Below are 18030 nucleotides of genomic sequence, written 5' to 3'. Positions count from 1 at the left end.
GGCGCTGTGAGGGAGAAAGCACCGGGGGTTGGAGCTGCCGTGAGGGACGGGGGCTGCCCACCCCGGGAGGCCCGAGCCTGTGCCCACCCCACCAGTCCCTGAGGTCATCACTAGGGCGGGGGGAGCAGGGAGTACCCCCAGCACGGGGGAGAGCTTCGTGCTCGCGTCCCGCGGGCTCGCAGAGGAGCTGTGTCCACCCGTAGGCGCTGGTCTGTCTCAGGTCCCCTTTCCCTCCCCCCCGCATTTGTGCGCAGATCGCTGCCTTCAGTCCAGCGCTTGAGTTCCCAGCAGACTAGCAGCTTTTTATCCTTTGCGGTGTCCTGTCATAGGTGTGCGTGCACTGGTCCCACGCGAGCAGTGAGAAACATTCCTGTTATTCTCATGGGGTTAGTCATGTCCCAAAGCAGCACCTCATTGTCACTGCACCAAAATACGAGTTAGGGCAGGCTCAGCGGGGCTTGGTGCCCTGGGGAGTGGTTTTATGTTTTACACTATGAGATTATAGGTCAAAAGTGATAAGAAAACATATAAAGATACGCATCTTGTATATAAACAAAATATTATCTTAGTAATGGGGCAAACATCCATAACACATGCTCAGGAAGCAAACTTCTTTAATTTGAAAATGAATCCTTCTTATCTAATTCTGGACATAGGTGGCTTCATTAAAAACAATAGAGAAATTGGTGGGTGCTTCTATTAGCTGCATGTAAATGTGCACAACAGCCGAAATAGTCTATTAAAATAAGAAAAATGCCAAAATTGTTTACTTGTCAGGCACATGCCTGAGTACATTGATGAGTTTTACTTTGTTCCCTGAAGGTCTGGAGACTTGGGCTCCATTGGACTAAGCAGGAAAATGGATTCCAGAATTGGGATCCTTCTAGTGAAAATGCCTTCTTCCAATGCATTTAAATCTTGTACAGATTGGGGCTCTCTGGTCCAGCACCCTCAGGACCTGACCAGTCCTGATTGAGGGATTTTGCTGGAGCAGGGGGAAGTCATTCCTGGACTTCTCCCACTGGCCCCCTGGCTGGCTCTCCACTTCTGCTGACCCCACTGGGCAGCTATGGCTGCTATGGCTCCAAGACCCACCGAGCAGCTACAGCTCTGGAACCTGCTGGATAGCTGCATGCCACTCATTGTGACTCCCTGCTCCACAAAACCACAGCTACTGAGGCTCCCAACCCTGCCAGACAGCCACGTGCCAGGTCTCCCAACTCCACTGAGCGGCCCTGCTGTTGCGCTGAGCAGCCCTGCTGTCAGCTCGCTGGCGGGCAGCCCATTGCCCTGTTAGCCCCTCAAAAGTCCTTGCTACTGGCCCTTCACCAGGCCCTGGTCCTGTAACATCTGTGCCTGATCATGAATGTTGCCGGACTACAGAATCCGGGTTAAGAGAGTTTCAGCCTGTAGTAGTTGTCAGTGGTGCATCAATCAGCTCATCTTTGTTGGCATAGTAAAAAAATAGGAAAGCTTATGGAGAATAATGCTATGATTATTTTAGATTTTCCTTTCGTCCTGATGTGAGCGAGTTGACACTGTTAATTCTTTTTTCATGCTTTTGCATACGTTTCTTTGACAAAAAATATTTTCTTTGTCCCCTCCAATACCTTTTAGGATTTTGCTAAGGAAAGATATGGAGTGTTACCACTGATACAGTCACAAGAAAAACCAGGTCAGTTACAAAAACAAAACAAAACAAACTGCTGAAAAAAAATTAGTGTTGGTTACTATAGTACCAGTTTTGAACTAAAACTCTTGTTTGCTAGACTGTTTGGGGTTGTTTTTTTTCACTACTTGTTTCTCTTTCCTTGTCCGTTTATATTATTATATCACAGTTGTAAAAAAAAATCTAATTGTTACTTCAGAATTACTGCTAAGGTTCTGAAAGCATTTGCATACATCTTCAAAGACAGGTATTGAAATATTAGGCAATAATTTCCCTGTACTAATGTTCGATTTACTGATCTGTAATTGCCAGGATCACCTCGAGAGCCCTTTTTAAATATTGGTGTCATGTTAGCTATCTTCTAGTAATTGGGTACAGAAGATGATTTAAAGGATAGGTTATAAACCACAGTTATTAGTTCTGCAATTTCACATTTGAGTTCTTTCAGAACTCCTGGGTGAATGCCATCTGACATTTATCAATTTGTTTTGGGAGGTGACCTTTTTCTGGGTAAAACTTTCTCACACTAAGACAGATTTATTTGAGGTTTTGGGCCCCTTTGGGGGTTTGTTTCCTGGGTGATGCAAATAGCTCTCTAATTGAGCTCTCCCAGAACTGAGCTGGTTCTGTGTTTGATTTACACTGCAAAGGCATGGTAATCATAACTCTGCCTTGACTGAGGAAGACCAGAGCTTCTGGCCCAACAGGACAAAGTTGGTCCAGGAAGGCAGGCACCAATGGTTTGATCACCACATCAGGGGACTACCCCAGAGGGACTTCTGTGATCCATCCTGTCACAAATACCATTGCAGGGCAAGAAGTGAAAGGTGTATGATAGGAGAGAGGGAAGAGTTCAGAGTGGCAGATGGTAACCTGGATGTAAAAGTGTAACCAGTTACATCAGGCTTATCAATATCTGTTCATAAACTCTACCAGGGGCCCCAGATGCATGCCCTGAGGTCATGCTTGCCCAGAGCCCTGTGTAAAATGTGGGGGTGCTCCCCCCACATCGGTTTTGCCCCAGTTAAGTGTTTAACTGTGTAGCTAATAGAATTTTAATTGGTTAAATAGTTACTATTTTTACACATTATTTACATTCACAACCTGGAGTTGGCAAGCTATGAGAGAGCTGTGATAGGAGGGGAAGCTCTGAGTAGGGTTTCTAGTTAGAGCAGTCAAATTCAGTACAGGAAGTCCTCAATTACAAACAGGTCATGTCCCAAAAGTTCATTTGTAAGTCGATTGTTCGGCACTAGAAATGCATTTTCCCATAGAAACAAAGTTTCACAGACTAGCATACAAAAGCCTGTTTAACTCATAATTTGCTTGCAATACTGTATATTTGCAATATGAAACAGAGAAGAGTTTTTTGTTTAACTTTAAATGCTTGTGCTTGAGAAAAGACAGGTTTAATTAGAGGGGCATGAGGAGGTAGATGGAGATTGTGAGGGGGCTTCTGGACATCCTCCAGCCACCATCCTCCTTCCTTTTCCCCTCTGCCCCCTGTAGGCTCTGCACCAGCTCTTGCAGCCACCCCAGTTCCCCTCCCCCAATCCCTGGCTCACCAGGAGGTAGCGTGAATACTAGTCAAAGGACACCGGAGGAGCGGGGGAGGAGCGGGGCAGTCGGCAGCTGGAGAGAAGTGGCAGTTTCCCCTTCGAAACACTGCTTCTCTCCAGCCTCTGGTTGTGAGACCACTGCCTGCTCCTCTACAGTCTTCCGACCAGCGCTTGTGCTGAGTACTACTGCTTGTGCCTCTTGCCTGTCCCCTGGGCCTGCCTTATTCATAGGCAGAATATGCAGTTGCATAGAGCATCCAAAAATTTGGGAAACTCACTGGATCTTAATGCCTAGCCTAAGTCTGTGGCTCTGCTTCCTCTAAGGAGGATCTGATTAACTTAAAAGGGAAAAAGCCTGCTAGACCTATTGGCAGAACATTGAACCTGTGAAAGCCATTCAAGTGGTTATGAAGCAATTTAACAGGCATCTGCCAATCCTAAATATATACTACGTGTTTCTGAATTTACTGTATTAGTCTACAGGAATTTAGTTTAAAATTTGCTTTAAAAATATATTTCTTTACTGTGTTTCTGAAGATTATAAAATCAATCTCTAAAAAATCGTCATCCCCAGGCTGCCATTGGGCATAGGGGCACCAGTTTAATAGTACTGTGTAGGGTCCCATAAATCCTACAGATATCCCTGCATGAGGCTTCAGATGAGGTTCTGTATGTGCAGATGTTTCTAAGTTGGAGTTTACAAGTTGGGAGTGTCTGTATGTAGAAAAGGTAGATCCCATGGAATGTAGAAGTCTAGAAACAGGGATGGAGCTCTGTTGCCCTAGCTTACTTCAAGGGAGATATGCAATATCAGCAAAAACTCTTATCCCTTTTAAAGAGTACCGTATATTCCGGCGTATAAGACGACTTTTGATGTTAAAAAACATCCCCCCAAAATCGGGGGTCGTCTTATACGCTGGATATGCGGCTTTGCAAAGCCGCGGAGGGGCTCCGGCGGCGGAGCAGCTCAGGCGCGCCTGGGATGCCCCGCCGCCGGCTTCCCCCGAGGCTTTGCAAAGCCGCGGAGGGGCTCCAGCGGCGGGGCAGCCCAGGCGCGCCGGGGCTGTCCTGCTGCCGGGGCATCCTCAGAGGCTTTGCTCCCGGTGTCCCTGGTCTGCTGGAGACGGTCCCCAGCAGACCAGAGGCACCGGGAGCAAAGCCGAAGTGGCGGCGGGGTGCCACGCTTCTGAGGCTTTGCTCTGGCAAAGCCTCAGAGGCGCGGGACCCCGCTGCTGCTGCGGCTTTGCTCCCGGTGCCTCTGGTCTGCTGGGGACCGTCTCCAGCAGACCAGGGACACCGGGAGCAAAGGAGGCGCAGGGGCATAAGACGAAACCCTATCTTTTAACTAAAAAATTAGGGGGTCGTCTTATACACCCAGTCGCCTTATACGCCGGAAAATACGGTAGTAGATTTAACCACATACCCGCTGTGAATGATTAGCTGTAATTGTTAGAACCTGAGGTTTATAAAACATTACTTATGCTCAGGGCTTGATGAACTGCGGCAAAAGCTGTTCGCCAGCCCCGCACTGCGCATGCGCAAGAGCCGCACTGCGCATGCGCAAGAGCCGCACTGCGCATGCGCAAGAGCCGCACTGCGCATGCGCAAGAGCCGCACTGCGCATGCGCAAGAGCCGCACTGCGCATGCGCAAGAGCCGCACTGCGCATGCGCAAGAGCCGCACTGCGCATGCGCGCGCCACGGACGAGTAGATTAAATAGATTGTCGAGCCCTGCTTATGCTATAACCAAACATTAGATACTGTCTTAAAAGTGAATGCTCAAGATTATTCAGAAAAATTATGGGGAAGAAGTGCAATTAAAAAGACAGAAATAAATCTCTTTATAGCACTGTAAAATGTCAGTTGTCTGGTTAGTTAATGATGTCTTTAATTATGACTTATTTAAAAATATTTCCCCAGTACTGCTTTTTCGGGTCATATTCTGCCTTTGATTGGTCACACACAGTTCCCATTTATAGGAATCATGTAAAAAGTGAAGTTCTCATTCTCTACCGGCTTTCCTTTTTTCACTCCAAAATAATGATGGCTTAAAATTTAAAAGCAATATTCATTGCATCCAAAATCACACTTTAATTATAATACTGTTATACACAACAGTTAAATTCATTTGAATTTTTTTAAGATCCTTAAAACCATTGTCTTTATGAATGTCTCTTAAATCGTTATATCGTGTTAGATTTTCACAATTCTGTGTAATTCACTAACATACACAATGTACTGTGTAACACATAGTAAGCTGGTAAAGGCTACGAGAAACTAAGATTTTTAAATATTAGTTAGCATATACTAGCCAAAATGATCTAACACCAGATCTTTAAATCCTAATTTAGGCTTTTTGGGAATTCTGACTCTAAACCATCATTCTCAGACCTGTAAAAGACTGTTTATTAGGGTATCTATGTCTATACCACACAACTTTTAGCCATGTGGCTATGTCCACGTAGATGTGCTGCTAAAAGTCAAGCAGTGTTTTGCTAAAAGTCAGCCAGTGAATGCTGTCAGTTTGCCAACAAAAAACTTCCATTCCCAGGATGGTTTTTGGCTTTTTCAGCAGGAGAGCACTCCTGCCAACAAAGCACTGTTTATGATAGTACTTGAGCACTTTTGAATTGCAGTTGAGCAATAAAGCTTTTGCCAATGTAGACAAAGGCCTTGTCTACACTTACATGTTCTGTAAAGAGAGGCTGCTTTTGAAAGACAAAAACCCCTGAGCGTCCACACTATAACACTACAAATGTCACTACATTCCATAGTTTGTCATGACAGAAAACTTCCACCTCTCTAAGGGACTTTTGCAAGAACTGGGTCGACAATCACAAGGTATGCAGCAGGAAGGTTTTTTGTCAAGTTTATTGGTCTCCAGCATGTATCCTACAAAGCAATCGATGTAGAAGTCAAGACTCTCGTTACATCCATCGATCTGTGCCAAGGGGTATGAGCGAGACTTCCTGCTATGTGAGCTAAGGAGGACTGGCAGGCCTGTCGCATGGCAAAGGAGGCAAATAGGCAGTCTTGTGCTCTATCCAGAACATGCTGGTTTTATAATGAGCTGGATAGAATTCTGGGTGGGGACCCCACAACCAAGCCCAAGGACACCGTGGATAGCTTTAAGAAGAGAGAAGAAACAGAAATACTTGTCCCAGATACACAATAGTTAGTGAAGAAACTGAAGAGGGCCAGGAGATGAGTGAGGGTCAATTGGGTAGCAACCTGTACACCTGGCAGTGAGGAACTGTTCTCAAATGATGTCTGTGAGGACACTCAGCAACTCATTGTGGAAGAGACATCACGTGTTGAAGCAAAGGAAGGGACACGGGCGGGGTACATTGCTGTGCAGGTGAGCGGAGTTGTTGGCTGAGCAGGCTGGCCCTGCGGCCATGCAGGGTGGGATGGTGGTGGTTCCCCGGCGAGCAGTTGATTGGTTCACAGGGACACAGTGTAGCACAGACTTGTTATAGGAACCAGGAGAATTCAGTACAGCCATCTTGGAGTTAAGGGGGCCCAGAGCCCAGCTCCAGGCCTGGGCTTTTGCCCCCCCAGGCCAGTTAGGCTCCCTTCTCCCCCAACCAGCTGAAAACTAACTCACTCACTCTGGAGAACAGTTGCTGTGCAGGCGGGCTGCGTTGGGGACTGAGTGGGCAGCAGCCATTCGGGGAAGTCTGTGCAGTGCAGGAGGGCCATTTCACTATGGCCAAACACAACATTGATGCATGCATGAATAGCGATAGAATTTTCCAGGGAAATGGTGTCAAAAATTTGCCTCATGTACTTACTAATTTTTTTTATGTTGATTCCATGGCAGGGCTGTTCCTTCTCCCCCTCCCCGGTACAACATTTTCCCAAACTAGTCCTCAGTGTGTGCTGCTGGAACCAAGGGAGCAGACAGTTTGGCTACATAAGGATGAGGGAGCCCCCCCACTCGCCTCAAAGCTCACCCTGGGTTTGCTTGTTAACCTTCAGCAGGGATACGTCAATGATTGCAGCCTGTGGACAAGTGTAGGATAATTCAAAATTGTTTCCTTGTACCAGTGCTGTACAACTGCTATCAATACTTTAGGGGAGTCATAATAAAACTTCTTCCTCCCCCATCACTTCAGCCCCAAATTAAAACAAAACAAAAAACAAAACTCACCATGCTGTAGAACAATGAGAAGTCCTGTGGCACCTTATAGACTAACAGATTTATTGGAGCATAAACTTTCGTGAGCAAACACCCACTTCTGCATCTGATGAAGTAGGTCTTTGTCCATGAAAGCTTATGCTCCAATAAATCTGTTAATCTATAAGATGCCACAGGACTTCTCATTTTTTATGCAGATTCAGGATAACATGGCTGCCCCTCTGATACTTGTCACAGAGAACTGCTTGACTCCAGGAGGATCAAACCAAGTGGGATTTCCCCCCTCTCCCCCCCACCTCCCCAAGGCCATGCATATTATAGACAGAACTGTACAGTTACCCTTTTGTTAATGGTTACTTTTTCAGACCAGACCTTGAGGACATTATCATCAGATAGAGCATGGTAACTGAGAGGGGGAAAAAACAACCAAGAACATATGGTGAAGGATTTGTTGGGTCACTCCTCTGCTCAGTCAGGGTATGTCTACACAGTAGCTTGTACCTCGAAATAAGCTACGCAGTCTGAGTTACGCAAATTGCGTTGCTTATTTCAAAATAGCTAATTTTGAAAATTGGCACTGTCTACACAGCAGTAAATTTCAAAATAAATCGCTATTCAGGCATCTTCCTTAATCCTCATGCAATGAGGTTCATAGGAAGCTGGAATAAGAAGCCCGTTATTTTGAAATAACGGGTTTCTTGTGTGTGTATATATATATAGTGCAGAAAACTATTATCCTGGAAGAGTGCCGCTGTGTAGATGTACCCCCAGGGAAGAGAGCAAAGATGAGCTAGGGAGAGGGAGCAAAGAGCACAAATAGGACCAGAAACAAGATAGGGCCAATGAACAGACAGGAGACCACTGAACACATGCTCCAGGTCATGTAGGACTAAAATGACATACTGAGGAGTATAATACTCCTGAACATTAGAGCCCATAACATAAGGCCCTGCCCCAGCCATAACTCTTTTCCCAGCATTGTGCCCCTTTCCCCCACCCCATCATCATGCATGGATGCAAAGATGCAATTCTGCATCCAGCAATCTCTCTTCTTTGAAACGCTTATTGCAGTCCAGTAATGGCTTCTTTCCCCTTGCACTCCACTCCCTATGAACCCGATCATGACAGCTAGACATTAGCACAACTGTGAGGTTTTAAAATATAATAAAAGACAAATGTCATGAATGTTTCCATGAGTTCTTATTTTGTGTTAAACAGCCCACTCTAAATGCTCTGGTCTGAATGCCTTGCTTACACCCCCAACACACACAAATCTCAGGCCTCCTCATTGTCAGAGGTTTCTCAAAGCCTCCCTTATGTTGATGAACAACCTATGTGCTCCTCTGACAGCTCAAGTGTTTTTCTGTTCAAAGTGTGAGTCCAGACCCTGTGCCTCAGTGCTCTGCCTATAGAGGAACAGTTCACCCTTGCTCTCACACAAATTATGTAAGCTGTAGCATGTGGCTGCCACCTTGGGGATCCTCCAAAAGGTCCAGCCTGCCTTAGAGAACACCCTCATCTCCCTTTCAATCTTCCAAAGGCACATTCAACAATCATTTATCAGCAGCTTAGCCTGTTGTTGAGCTGCTCCTTATTGCTGTCCAGGTGCCCTATGTAAGGCTTCATGAGCCAGGGCTGCAAGGGGTGGGCCACATTGCCTAGGACTACTATGGGCATTTCTACGTTCCCTACTGCAAATTTCTAGTCTGGAAAGAGAGTGACGGCATGCAGCTTCCAGTATAGGCCACTGTTTCTGAAGATGTGTGCATCATGCACCTTTTCAGATGGTCACATTTATGTCTATGAAATCTCCCCAGTGATCCACAAGTGCCTGAAGTACCATCGACAAGTATCCCTTACGATTGATGTACTCTGAGGCAAGGTTGAGTGGCACTGAAATGGGGATGTGTTTTCCATCTGTTACCCTGCCCGAATTAGAAAAGTCCTTTTCAGCAAAGCCAGCCTCTGTCATCCACATTTCCCAGAGTTACTGTTCTTCCCACAAAATGTCTTCTATTCCCTGGCATGCTTGCATAAATATTGCCCCAAGGATAGACTTGCCTATTCCAAAGTGATTTGCAACAGAATGGTAGCAATCTGGAGTCGCCAGATTCCACAAAGCAATGACCTCACACTTCTCTATAGAAAGAGCACCTCTCATTTGGGTGTCTTGTGCCACAGGTCAGGGGCCAGTTCAGCACATAACTCCACAAAGGTTGCTTTACATATCTGTAGTCAGGGCTCTTCATCCCACACCCGCATGACAATGCAATCCCTTCACTCCCGGGCTGGTTTCCCTAGCTCAAAAGCAACAATCTAATGAGTATATCAGATGTGTCGTAACAAAATTGCCGTTCACAAAATCATATAGATTATCCACTAATTCTGTTGAATCTGAATCGGATTCTGATGAATCTGATTAATCAAACTGATAAATCTGAATCTGATGAGTAGTTGTAGTCGTCATTGTCCATTGGTAGGTCCATAATTAAGTATGCTGTAATGTGTGACCTCTTCTGCACAGCGCTCAAAATAAGGGCCAGAAGGCTTGAGTTGGCATGAAATCAGAAAACCCCATGGACGTCTGGAAAGAAAACAGATGGCTGAAGGGATGTTTTTTACATTCCCATGATGCCTAGTGCTATGTTGCACATTCCCGTAGTGCTTAGCATGTGAAGGTGACACGAGGCCCTGTGGGATGCATACCCACGATGCTTCATTCTTTCTGTTGATGAATGATAGAACACCAGAACTGGAAGGGACCTCGAGAGGTCATTGAGTCCAGTCCCTTGCCCTCATGGCAGGACTAAGTACCGTCTAAACCATCCCTGATAGATGTCTATCTTAAATATTTCCAGAGATGGAGACTCCACAACCTCCCTAGGCAACTTATTCCAGTGTTTAACCACCCTGACAGGAAGTTTTTCCTAACATCCAACCTGTGGGATGAAGGAGCTGTATATGTGGTCACAAGTTGTCAACAGTGGGTACCAGAAAAAACAATTTGACAGGTTTTCAGTTTTGGTGACTCCTGTTTGTCAACACCTCTTTCATTGCCAAACCTTGCTAGTGTAGACATAGCCAAAGCCTTACTCCCTTGCCCGGTTCTTCCACAGCACTATATATTTGAATTTATTTAGGCCCCATGAATCAATATTGAGTTATATAAGTTTGGGTTTGCTCTTGTACAATTTCTTATGGATCCATAGGTCTGTAGTGTTTCTGGTTCAGGCTTGTTCTGCAAGTACCCTGCAAAATAATTTACTTCTTTTAAGGGCATATGTCTAAAGGGCTGTAAACATGCCCATCAATAGGGAGGATGGTAAAGGGGGCAATTGCTCCAGGGCCCGGAGTTTCAAAGGGACCTGGAGCTCCCGGCCATTGCTGTCGCCACCACTGCAATAGTGACTGGAGTCCTGGGTCGCTTTGAATTGCTGATGGAGCACCGCACCACACGGCTCTGAGGGCTATTGGGATTGGGGGGTGCACCTTGGTCTAGGTAACATTAAGACTACGTCTACACTGGCATGAACTTGCGCAAAAACTCTTTAGCGCAAGAGTTCTTGCGTTAAAGTAGTTGTGCGAGAGAGCGTCTACACTGGCATGTGCTTTTGCGCAAGAGCATGTATGCCAGTGTAGACGCTCTCTTGCACAAGGAAGCTCTGATGGCCATTTTAACTATAGGGCTTTCTTGCGCAAGAAATTCATGTTGCCTGTCTACACCGGCCTCTTGCACAAGAATAGTTGCGCAAAAAAGCTTATTCCTGAGCAGGAGCATCATAGTTTTTGTGCAAGAAGCATTAGAACATCAGTTTACTTGTGCAAGAACTGGTGGCCAGTGTACACAGGCAGCAAGTTTTTGCGCAAAAGCGGCTGCAAAATGTAGACACAGCCTAAGGGCTGACTGTCCTCTGCCTCACCCCTTCTGAGGGCACAGAGATAGCCCACCATCACCATGCCTGAGGGCCCACCTTGGCTATTAGGTCTACTCGCTGTAAAAACAATTAACAAAATTTAGAAACTGATGTCCAGCATGACTTGCTAACTGCATCACTTCTAATCCCTAACCTCAGACCTTTTGTTCATTGACAATTACAAGTCAAACTATAAACTAGCCTGATCCAATTTAAAGCTAGTTGATCAAAATAATTCATGGACTGTTGTAAATGGGATGAGGTATTTTGAATGCTTTTTAATATCCATATGCTATAAATAACTACTTGTGTTTTTGGTTTTGTTATACAAAGATAAGTACTATAGAGAAGCGTAGCATTTAGAATACAATGACAAACAGTATTTCTTTTAAGGTCAACACCTTAAAATAACTTTCTTTTGATACAGATCGAGTTTTGGTTCGAATAAAAGACTTAACAGTAGAGAAAACTGATGAAGTGGTTTGGATTCGGGGCAGGATTCATACAAGCAGAGCTAAAGGTGAGATGCAGTCAAGTTTTTTCTTGCTTTGTTATTACAATAAACAGTATTTTATATTTTCCTTATACCATGTCCTTCACCAGAAAGAAGCAATGCTATAAGACTTTTACTACTTGCATGTCTCTCACAAGAAAGCGTGAGTTTACCTCCAGAATTTCACTATCCTTTTTCAAAACAATTATTGGCATTTATTTCACAGTTAAATTTTAGTTATTGTAAAAACAATACAATTTAAAGTATGGCAGCTGCCATCTTTCTGCTCTGTGTGATAATTTGAAACAGTAGCAGTCTCTTTCTTTTGGAGAAGAGAAATTCCGAGGTTGTCCTTCATTATACTAGAATCTGTACTGAAATATCACATTTTGCTGTATGTAGCTTTGCTTTTACTAAGTTTATTTCATAGGCAAAAGGTATCCAAGAGTTTTTAAAAAGTCATAATCTTATTTATTCTATATTAGTTGAACTTCAGAGATTTGCTATAATGCATACTTTCATGACTACGTAAGCATTCAGATTTCTAAATAAAACTGAATTGGATTCCAAACAATTGGGCAGATGGAAAATCACTCTGTGCAAGCTAAATCATTAATGTATGGTTTAGTTTGATGCATCTTGTCCTCTAAAGGAATCAAAACAAGGGACAACTTAAAACCATTTTAATTTCACATTTCCAAAATCTGGACACTTCAGCTAAAACAAAAAAGAAAAATCACCTTTCTGAACTGAGACAAAGGTAAAGCCTTTTCTAGGTCCTGAATATTATGGGCTGTCACACAAGACTGACAGCCATTTTTTTCTTCCCTGGAACCAGAAGTTCTCCCTTAAGATCCATTTGTAACATGCAAACGGAAATAAGCTTTGACCTGACAACGGTTGGATAGTTAATCTGAATTTTTAAAAAGAGCTCCAAATGTGATCTGGGGCAATTACAGGCTGTAAGCCTAACTTCATTGCTGGGGAAACAAGTTAAAACTGTAGGAAACCCCCCCCCTCCCCCCCCCAGAATTGTCAGATTAATAGATGAACCTAATTTGTTGGGAAATTCAGCAAAGTTTTTGCGAAGGGAAATCATGTCTCACCAATCTACTAGAATTATTTGAGGGAGTCAAAAAGCATGTGGACAAGAAACATCCAGTGGATAGAGTCTACTTAGATTTTCAAAAAGCCTTTGACAAAGTCTGCCCCAAAGGCTTTCAAACAGTGGTGGGCAACCTGTGGCTGTTGGACCACATGCAGCCCACCGGAGTTTCATCTGCAGCCTGTGAACCCTCTTACTGCTCCCTCCCCTATGCACTTCCCTTGCACTGGGGCAGTGGTGCCCTGCGTTTCCTGCTCCTCCACACTCCTAGCACTTTCAGAACATGCAAATTGCTTGATTCGTGCTCTGTCCTTTCTTCTCCCCTCCCTCCATCCCTCCCTCCCCCCTCAAACTTGAATGTTGCAGATCAGTTGATTGTGGTGTTCCGGCTCTGGGAGGGAGGGAGAGGAGAAGGAAGTGTGGGTTCTGGAGCACCAGTGTGCAAGGGGCACGTGGAAGAGGGGGCAGATGGGAGCCATGGGGTCACACAGGGAACGTTAGTGGGCCATCGGCTAATTGCAGCCTGCTGAGATGAAGGAAGGTCACTCGTTTGGCTCACCTGCCATTCCTTGTTGCCCATTCCTGCTTTAAGCAAAATAAGTCATCGTGACGTGATGGGTGCCCCAACTCCACATTGGGCTGCTGAGGGTAGACCAATCATTGTGGGTCCAGGAGACCACACTCTCTTTCCCCTGCTGAACAAGCTCTTGATGGAGAACCTAGTTAACAGGGGGCACTCTAACTCAGTCAGAGCAGGTGTTGGAGGAGGAAGGATGTACTGCCAGTTCCATCAAAAGTAATTGCTACACTCCTGATAGCAGAGACCAGGCAACTTGCTGACTTTGAAGACCACTGTGGAAGCCAAGCTGCCACCACTGAAAAGGCTCCCCCCCCCTCAGCCCAGGGGGAAGTAAATCCTATTGAAAGTTTGCTTATTTTGCCCCACTCTGGGACTGCAGCCTGCTTGCTGCTTTGCCCTGCTCAGGGGGCTAATTTCCCACTTGCTGCTACCATCCCAGTCAGTAGGCTGCAGGACTCAGGTTTGTTTGTTTGCTGCAGATGGGAAGCTGCAGGACCCCAGAATGTTGGTTTGTTTTGTCACCCAGAGCCCATGGACTATTTGTGACCTTGTCAGGGAGTCAGGACACACCTAGCTGAAATCACCTGTCCAACAAAGTATCTCTATGACTGGGTTACATGATGCATGGGATAGGAGGGAAGATTCACCCATGGATGGGTAACTGGTTAAAGGATAGAAAACAAAAGGTAGGAATAAATATTAATTTTTCAGAATGGAGAGAAGTAAATAGTGGTATTCCCTGGTGTCTATACTGGGACTAGTCTATTCAACATATTCATAAATGATCTGGAAAAAGCAGTAAACAGTGAGGTGGCAAAGATTGCAGATACAAAACTATTCAAGATATTAAATCCCAAGCAGTCTGTGAAGAGCTTCAAAGGATCTCACAAACAGCATGACTGGGCAGATAAAATTCAATGTTGATAAATGCAAAGTACAGCCGCTCCCCGACTTACGGCCACCTCCACTTACGACCATCTGCACTTATGACCAAAGCGGTCGTAAATGCGGATCCGACTTACAAACGGCGATCCGCGCTTACGAACAGCGCGGTCGCCATGTAACTCTATGGGATCCAAGTTACGAACAGTTCGAGTTATGGACCAAGTGTTGGTCCGTAACTCAGAGAGTGGCTGTATTGCATGTTGGCAAACATAATCTCAGCTATAGATATAAAATAATGGGGTCTAAATTTGATGTTACCAATCAAGAGAGAGAGAGGTCTTGGAGTTCTGGTGGATGATTTTTTGAAACCATCCACTGAATGTGCAGTGATAGTCAAAAAAGTGAGCAGAATGTCAGAAATCGTTAAGGAAGGGATAGATACTAAGACAGAAAATATATTTTAAAAGACCTTGAAGCTTTTTTTCGCCACCTACGCCTCCGAGAATATTTCCAAACCACCAATGAACACCAATCTGACGTACCAGATCCCCTCTATCAACACAAAAGGAAGAATAATTCTATATGGACTCCCCTGACGGGCGGAATTACAATCTGGATTTCTATATACAAAGCTTCCGCAACAACGCACAGACTGACATTATTCGCAAACAACAACAAGCGACACACAATCTCAGCCACGCTGAGCAACATGCCGTCCAGAGTCTCAAAAACAACCTGGACATTATAATCAAACCAGCTGACAAAGGTGGTGCTGTGGTCATTATGAATAAGGCCGACTATAACCAAGAGGCAACCAGACAACTCTCCAACACCACATTTTACAAACCTCTCTCCTCAGATCCTACCTCGGAATACCAAAAGAAATTACTCTGTCTCCTTAAAAGCCTCCCTACAGCTACTCGGGAACAAATCCACATAGAAACACCTTCTGACCCCTGACCAGGATTTTTCTATCCCAAGATCCATAAACCTGGACACCCCGGACGCCCCATCATCTCTGGTATTGGCACACTCACTACTGGTCTATCCAGCTATGTAGACACTCTCCTCAAACCCTACGCAACCAACACCCCCAGCTATCTCTGAGACACTACTGACTTCCTAAGAAAACTACAAAACATCGATAACCTCCCCAATAACACCATCCTTGCCACCATGGATGTAGAAGCACTATACACCAACATCCCACATGAAGACGGATTACAAGCTATTAGAAACACTATCCCAGAGGACACCATTGCCAACCTGATAGCAGACCTATGTAACTTTGTTCTCACCCACAATTATTTCCAGTTTGAGAACAATTTATACCTCCAGATCAGTGGCATAGCCATGGGTACACGCATGGCCCCACAGTATGCTAATATCTTTATGGCTGACCTAGAACAACGTTTCCTCAACTCCCATCCCCTTTTACGCCTTCTCTACTTACGCTACATCGATGACATCTTTATGATCTGGACACATGGCCAAGAAACACTGGAGACATTCAGAGATTTTAACAACCTACACCCCACCATCAATCTCAGCCTGGACCATTCCACTGGAGAGATCCATTTCCTGGACACCACAGTACAAATCAACAATGGAAAATTAGACACCACCCTCTACAGAAAACCACTGACTCATACAGTTACCTACATGCTTCCAGCTCCCATCCAGCACACACCATACGATCCATCATCTATAGCCAAGCCCTTCGATACAACCGCATCTGCTCTAATCCCACTGACAGAGACCAGAAACTTCAGGATCTCTACCAAGCATTTATAAACCTCAACTACCCACCCGGAGAAATAAAAAAGCAAATTGAAAGAGCCAAACGAATACCTAGAAACAGTCTACTACAAGAAAAACCCAAGAAAACCAACAATAGAACACCACTTGTCATCACCTACAGCTCCCAACTTAAACCTGTCCAACACATTATCAATAAACTACAGCCTATACTGGAACAGGACACTAAACTCCAAGAAGCTCTGGGAGACAGACCCATAGTCTCCTATAGACAACCACCTAACCTCAAGATGATTCTTACCAACCACCACAGGACATACCACACTAATACCAACCCTGGTACTTTCCCTTGCAACAAACCCCGTTGCCAGCTTTGTCCACATATTCACTCTGCTGACACCATTATTGGGCCTAACCAAGTGAGTTATAAGATCAAGAATACATATTCCTGCGCATCCAGAAATATAATCTATGCTATCATGTGCCGAAAGTGTCAGTCTGCTATGTACATTGGATAAACGTCTCAGACACTTCGCCAAAGAATCAATGCCCACAAAACAGACATTAGACAGGATCACAAAGAAAAAACAGTTTCTTGCCATTTCAACGAGAAAGGACACTGTCTCAATGACCTAATCACATGCATCCTACTTCAGAAGACATTCAAATCTGCACTTGAAAGGGAATCCTCTGAACTGGCATTCATGCTAAAATTCGACACTCTCCGCAGGGGGCTGAACAAAGACCCCAACTACCTTACCCATTACAAAGATAGCTTCCCCAATTATCACCTCTAATACCCTTAACTCACAGACATCTACCCTTCCCCACCTCTAATATCATTAACTCAGACATTTACCTTCCTTCCCCCTCCCACCCCCCCGCATCCGCCTTCTGTTCTGAAATGTGATTTGTCCTTTTCATATGTGTTCATTTTTTTAAATTGTATCCTTTGGTATATATGGTTGTGACTATTTTCTTCCACTATTTGATCTGAGGAAGTGGGTCTGACCCACGAAAACTCATCATCTAATAAACCATCTTGTTAGTCTTTAAAGTGCTATATAGTCCTGTATTTTGTTTCAGAAAATATATGGCCTCCATAAAAGCACATGGTGTGCCCACATCTTGCATACTGTGTGCAGATGTGTGCTCATTTCAAAAGAGATATATTGGAATTGGGAAAAGGTCCCGAGAAGAGCAACAAAAATGATCAGGGATATGGAACAGCAAACTTCCGAACTATCAGGAAGTTAAACACTGGAATAAATTGCCTAGGGAGATTGTGGAATCTCTATGGCTAGGTCTACACTGCAGTGCTATTCTGGTATCCCGAAATAGCTGTTGCATGTCTTTTGAGTGCGCCTGTTATTTTGAAATGTAACAGGCTTGCTATTCCAACGTCCCTGTAAACCTCATTCCACGAGGAGTAAGGGACGTTTCGGAATAGCGAATTATTTCAAAGTGTGTGCTGTGTAGACAGTGCCAAATTTCAAAATAAGCTACGCAAATTTTGAGCTATGGGTGCAGTGTAGACACACCCCATCACTGGAGATATTTAAGAGCAGGTTAGATAGACATCTGTCAAAGATGACCTACTAGTGAATGGTCCTACCTCTTGGGTTCCTTCCAGTTCTAGTATTCTGTGTATGAAGAGAGATTAATAAGAGTGGGACTTTTCAGGTGGAAAAAGAGATGATTAAGGAGGGATATGGGAGCACTCTATAAAATCATGGCTGGTATGGAAAAGTAAATAAGGAAGTGTTATTTATTCCTTGTAATACAAGAGCTAGAGGTTAACAAATTAAATTAATAGACAGCATGTTTTAAATAAACAAAAGGAAGTATTTTTTCACACAACATACAGTCTTATCTGTGGAACTCCTTGCCAGAGGATGTTGTAAGGGCCAAGTCTATTCTAGGATT

At 44.5% G+C, this 18030-nt stretch overlaps 1 protein-coding gene across 1 annotated transcript in view; it reads left to right on the top strand.

Annotated features, from left to right (window-relative positions):
- The window catches only part of DARS1 (aspartyl-tRNA synthetase 1), a 79078-nt gene that overhangs the window by 298 nt on the left and 60750 nt on the right, over positions 1 to 18030 (top strand). Inside the window, exons 2-3 of the mRNA XM_006117048.2 lie at positions 1618 to 1675; positions 11711 to 11803. Of these exons, the coding sequence (XP_006117110.1) occupies positions 1618 to 1675; positions 11711 to 11803 (151 nt within the window). The remainder of the gene's footprint in view (positions 1 to 1617; positions 1676 to 11710; positions 11804 to 18030) is intronic.

The sequence above is a fragment of the Pelodiscus sinensis genome, chromosome 7 (assembly GCF_049634645.1).
Source record: "Pelodiscus sinensis isolate JC-2024 chromosome 7, ASM4963464v1, whole genome shotgun sequence".
NCBI lineage: Eukaryota > Metazoa > Chordata > Testudines > Trionychidae > Pelodiscus > Pelodiscus sinensis.
This window is presented reverse-complemented; position numbering and strand designations above follow the sequence as displayed.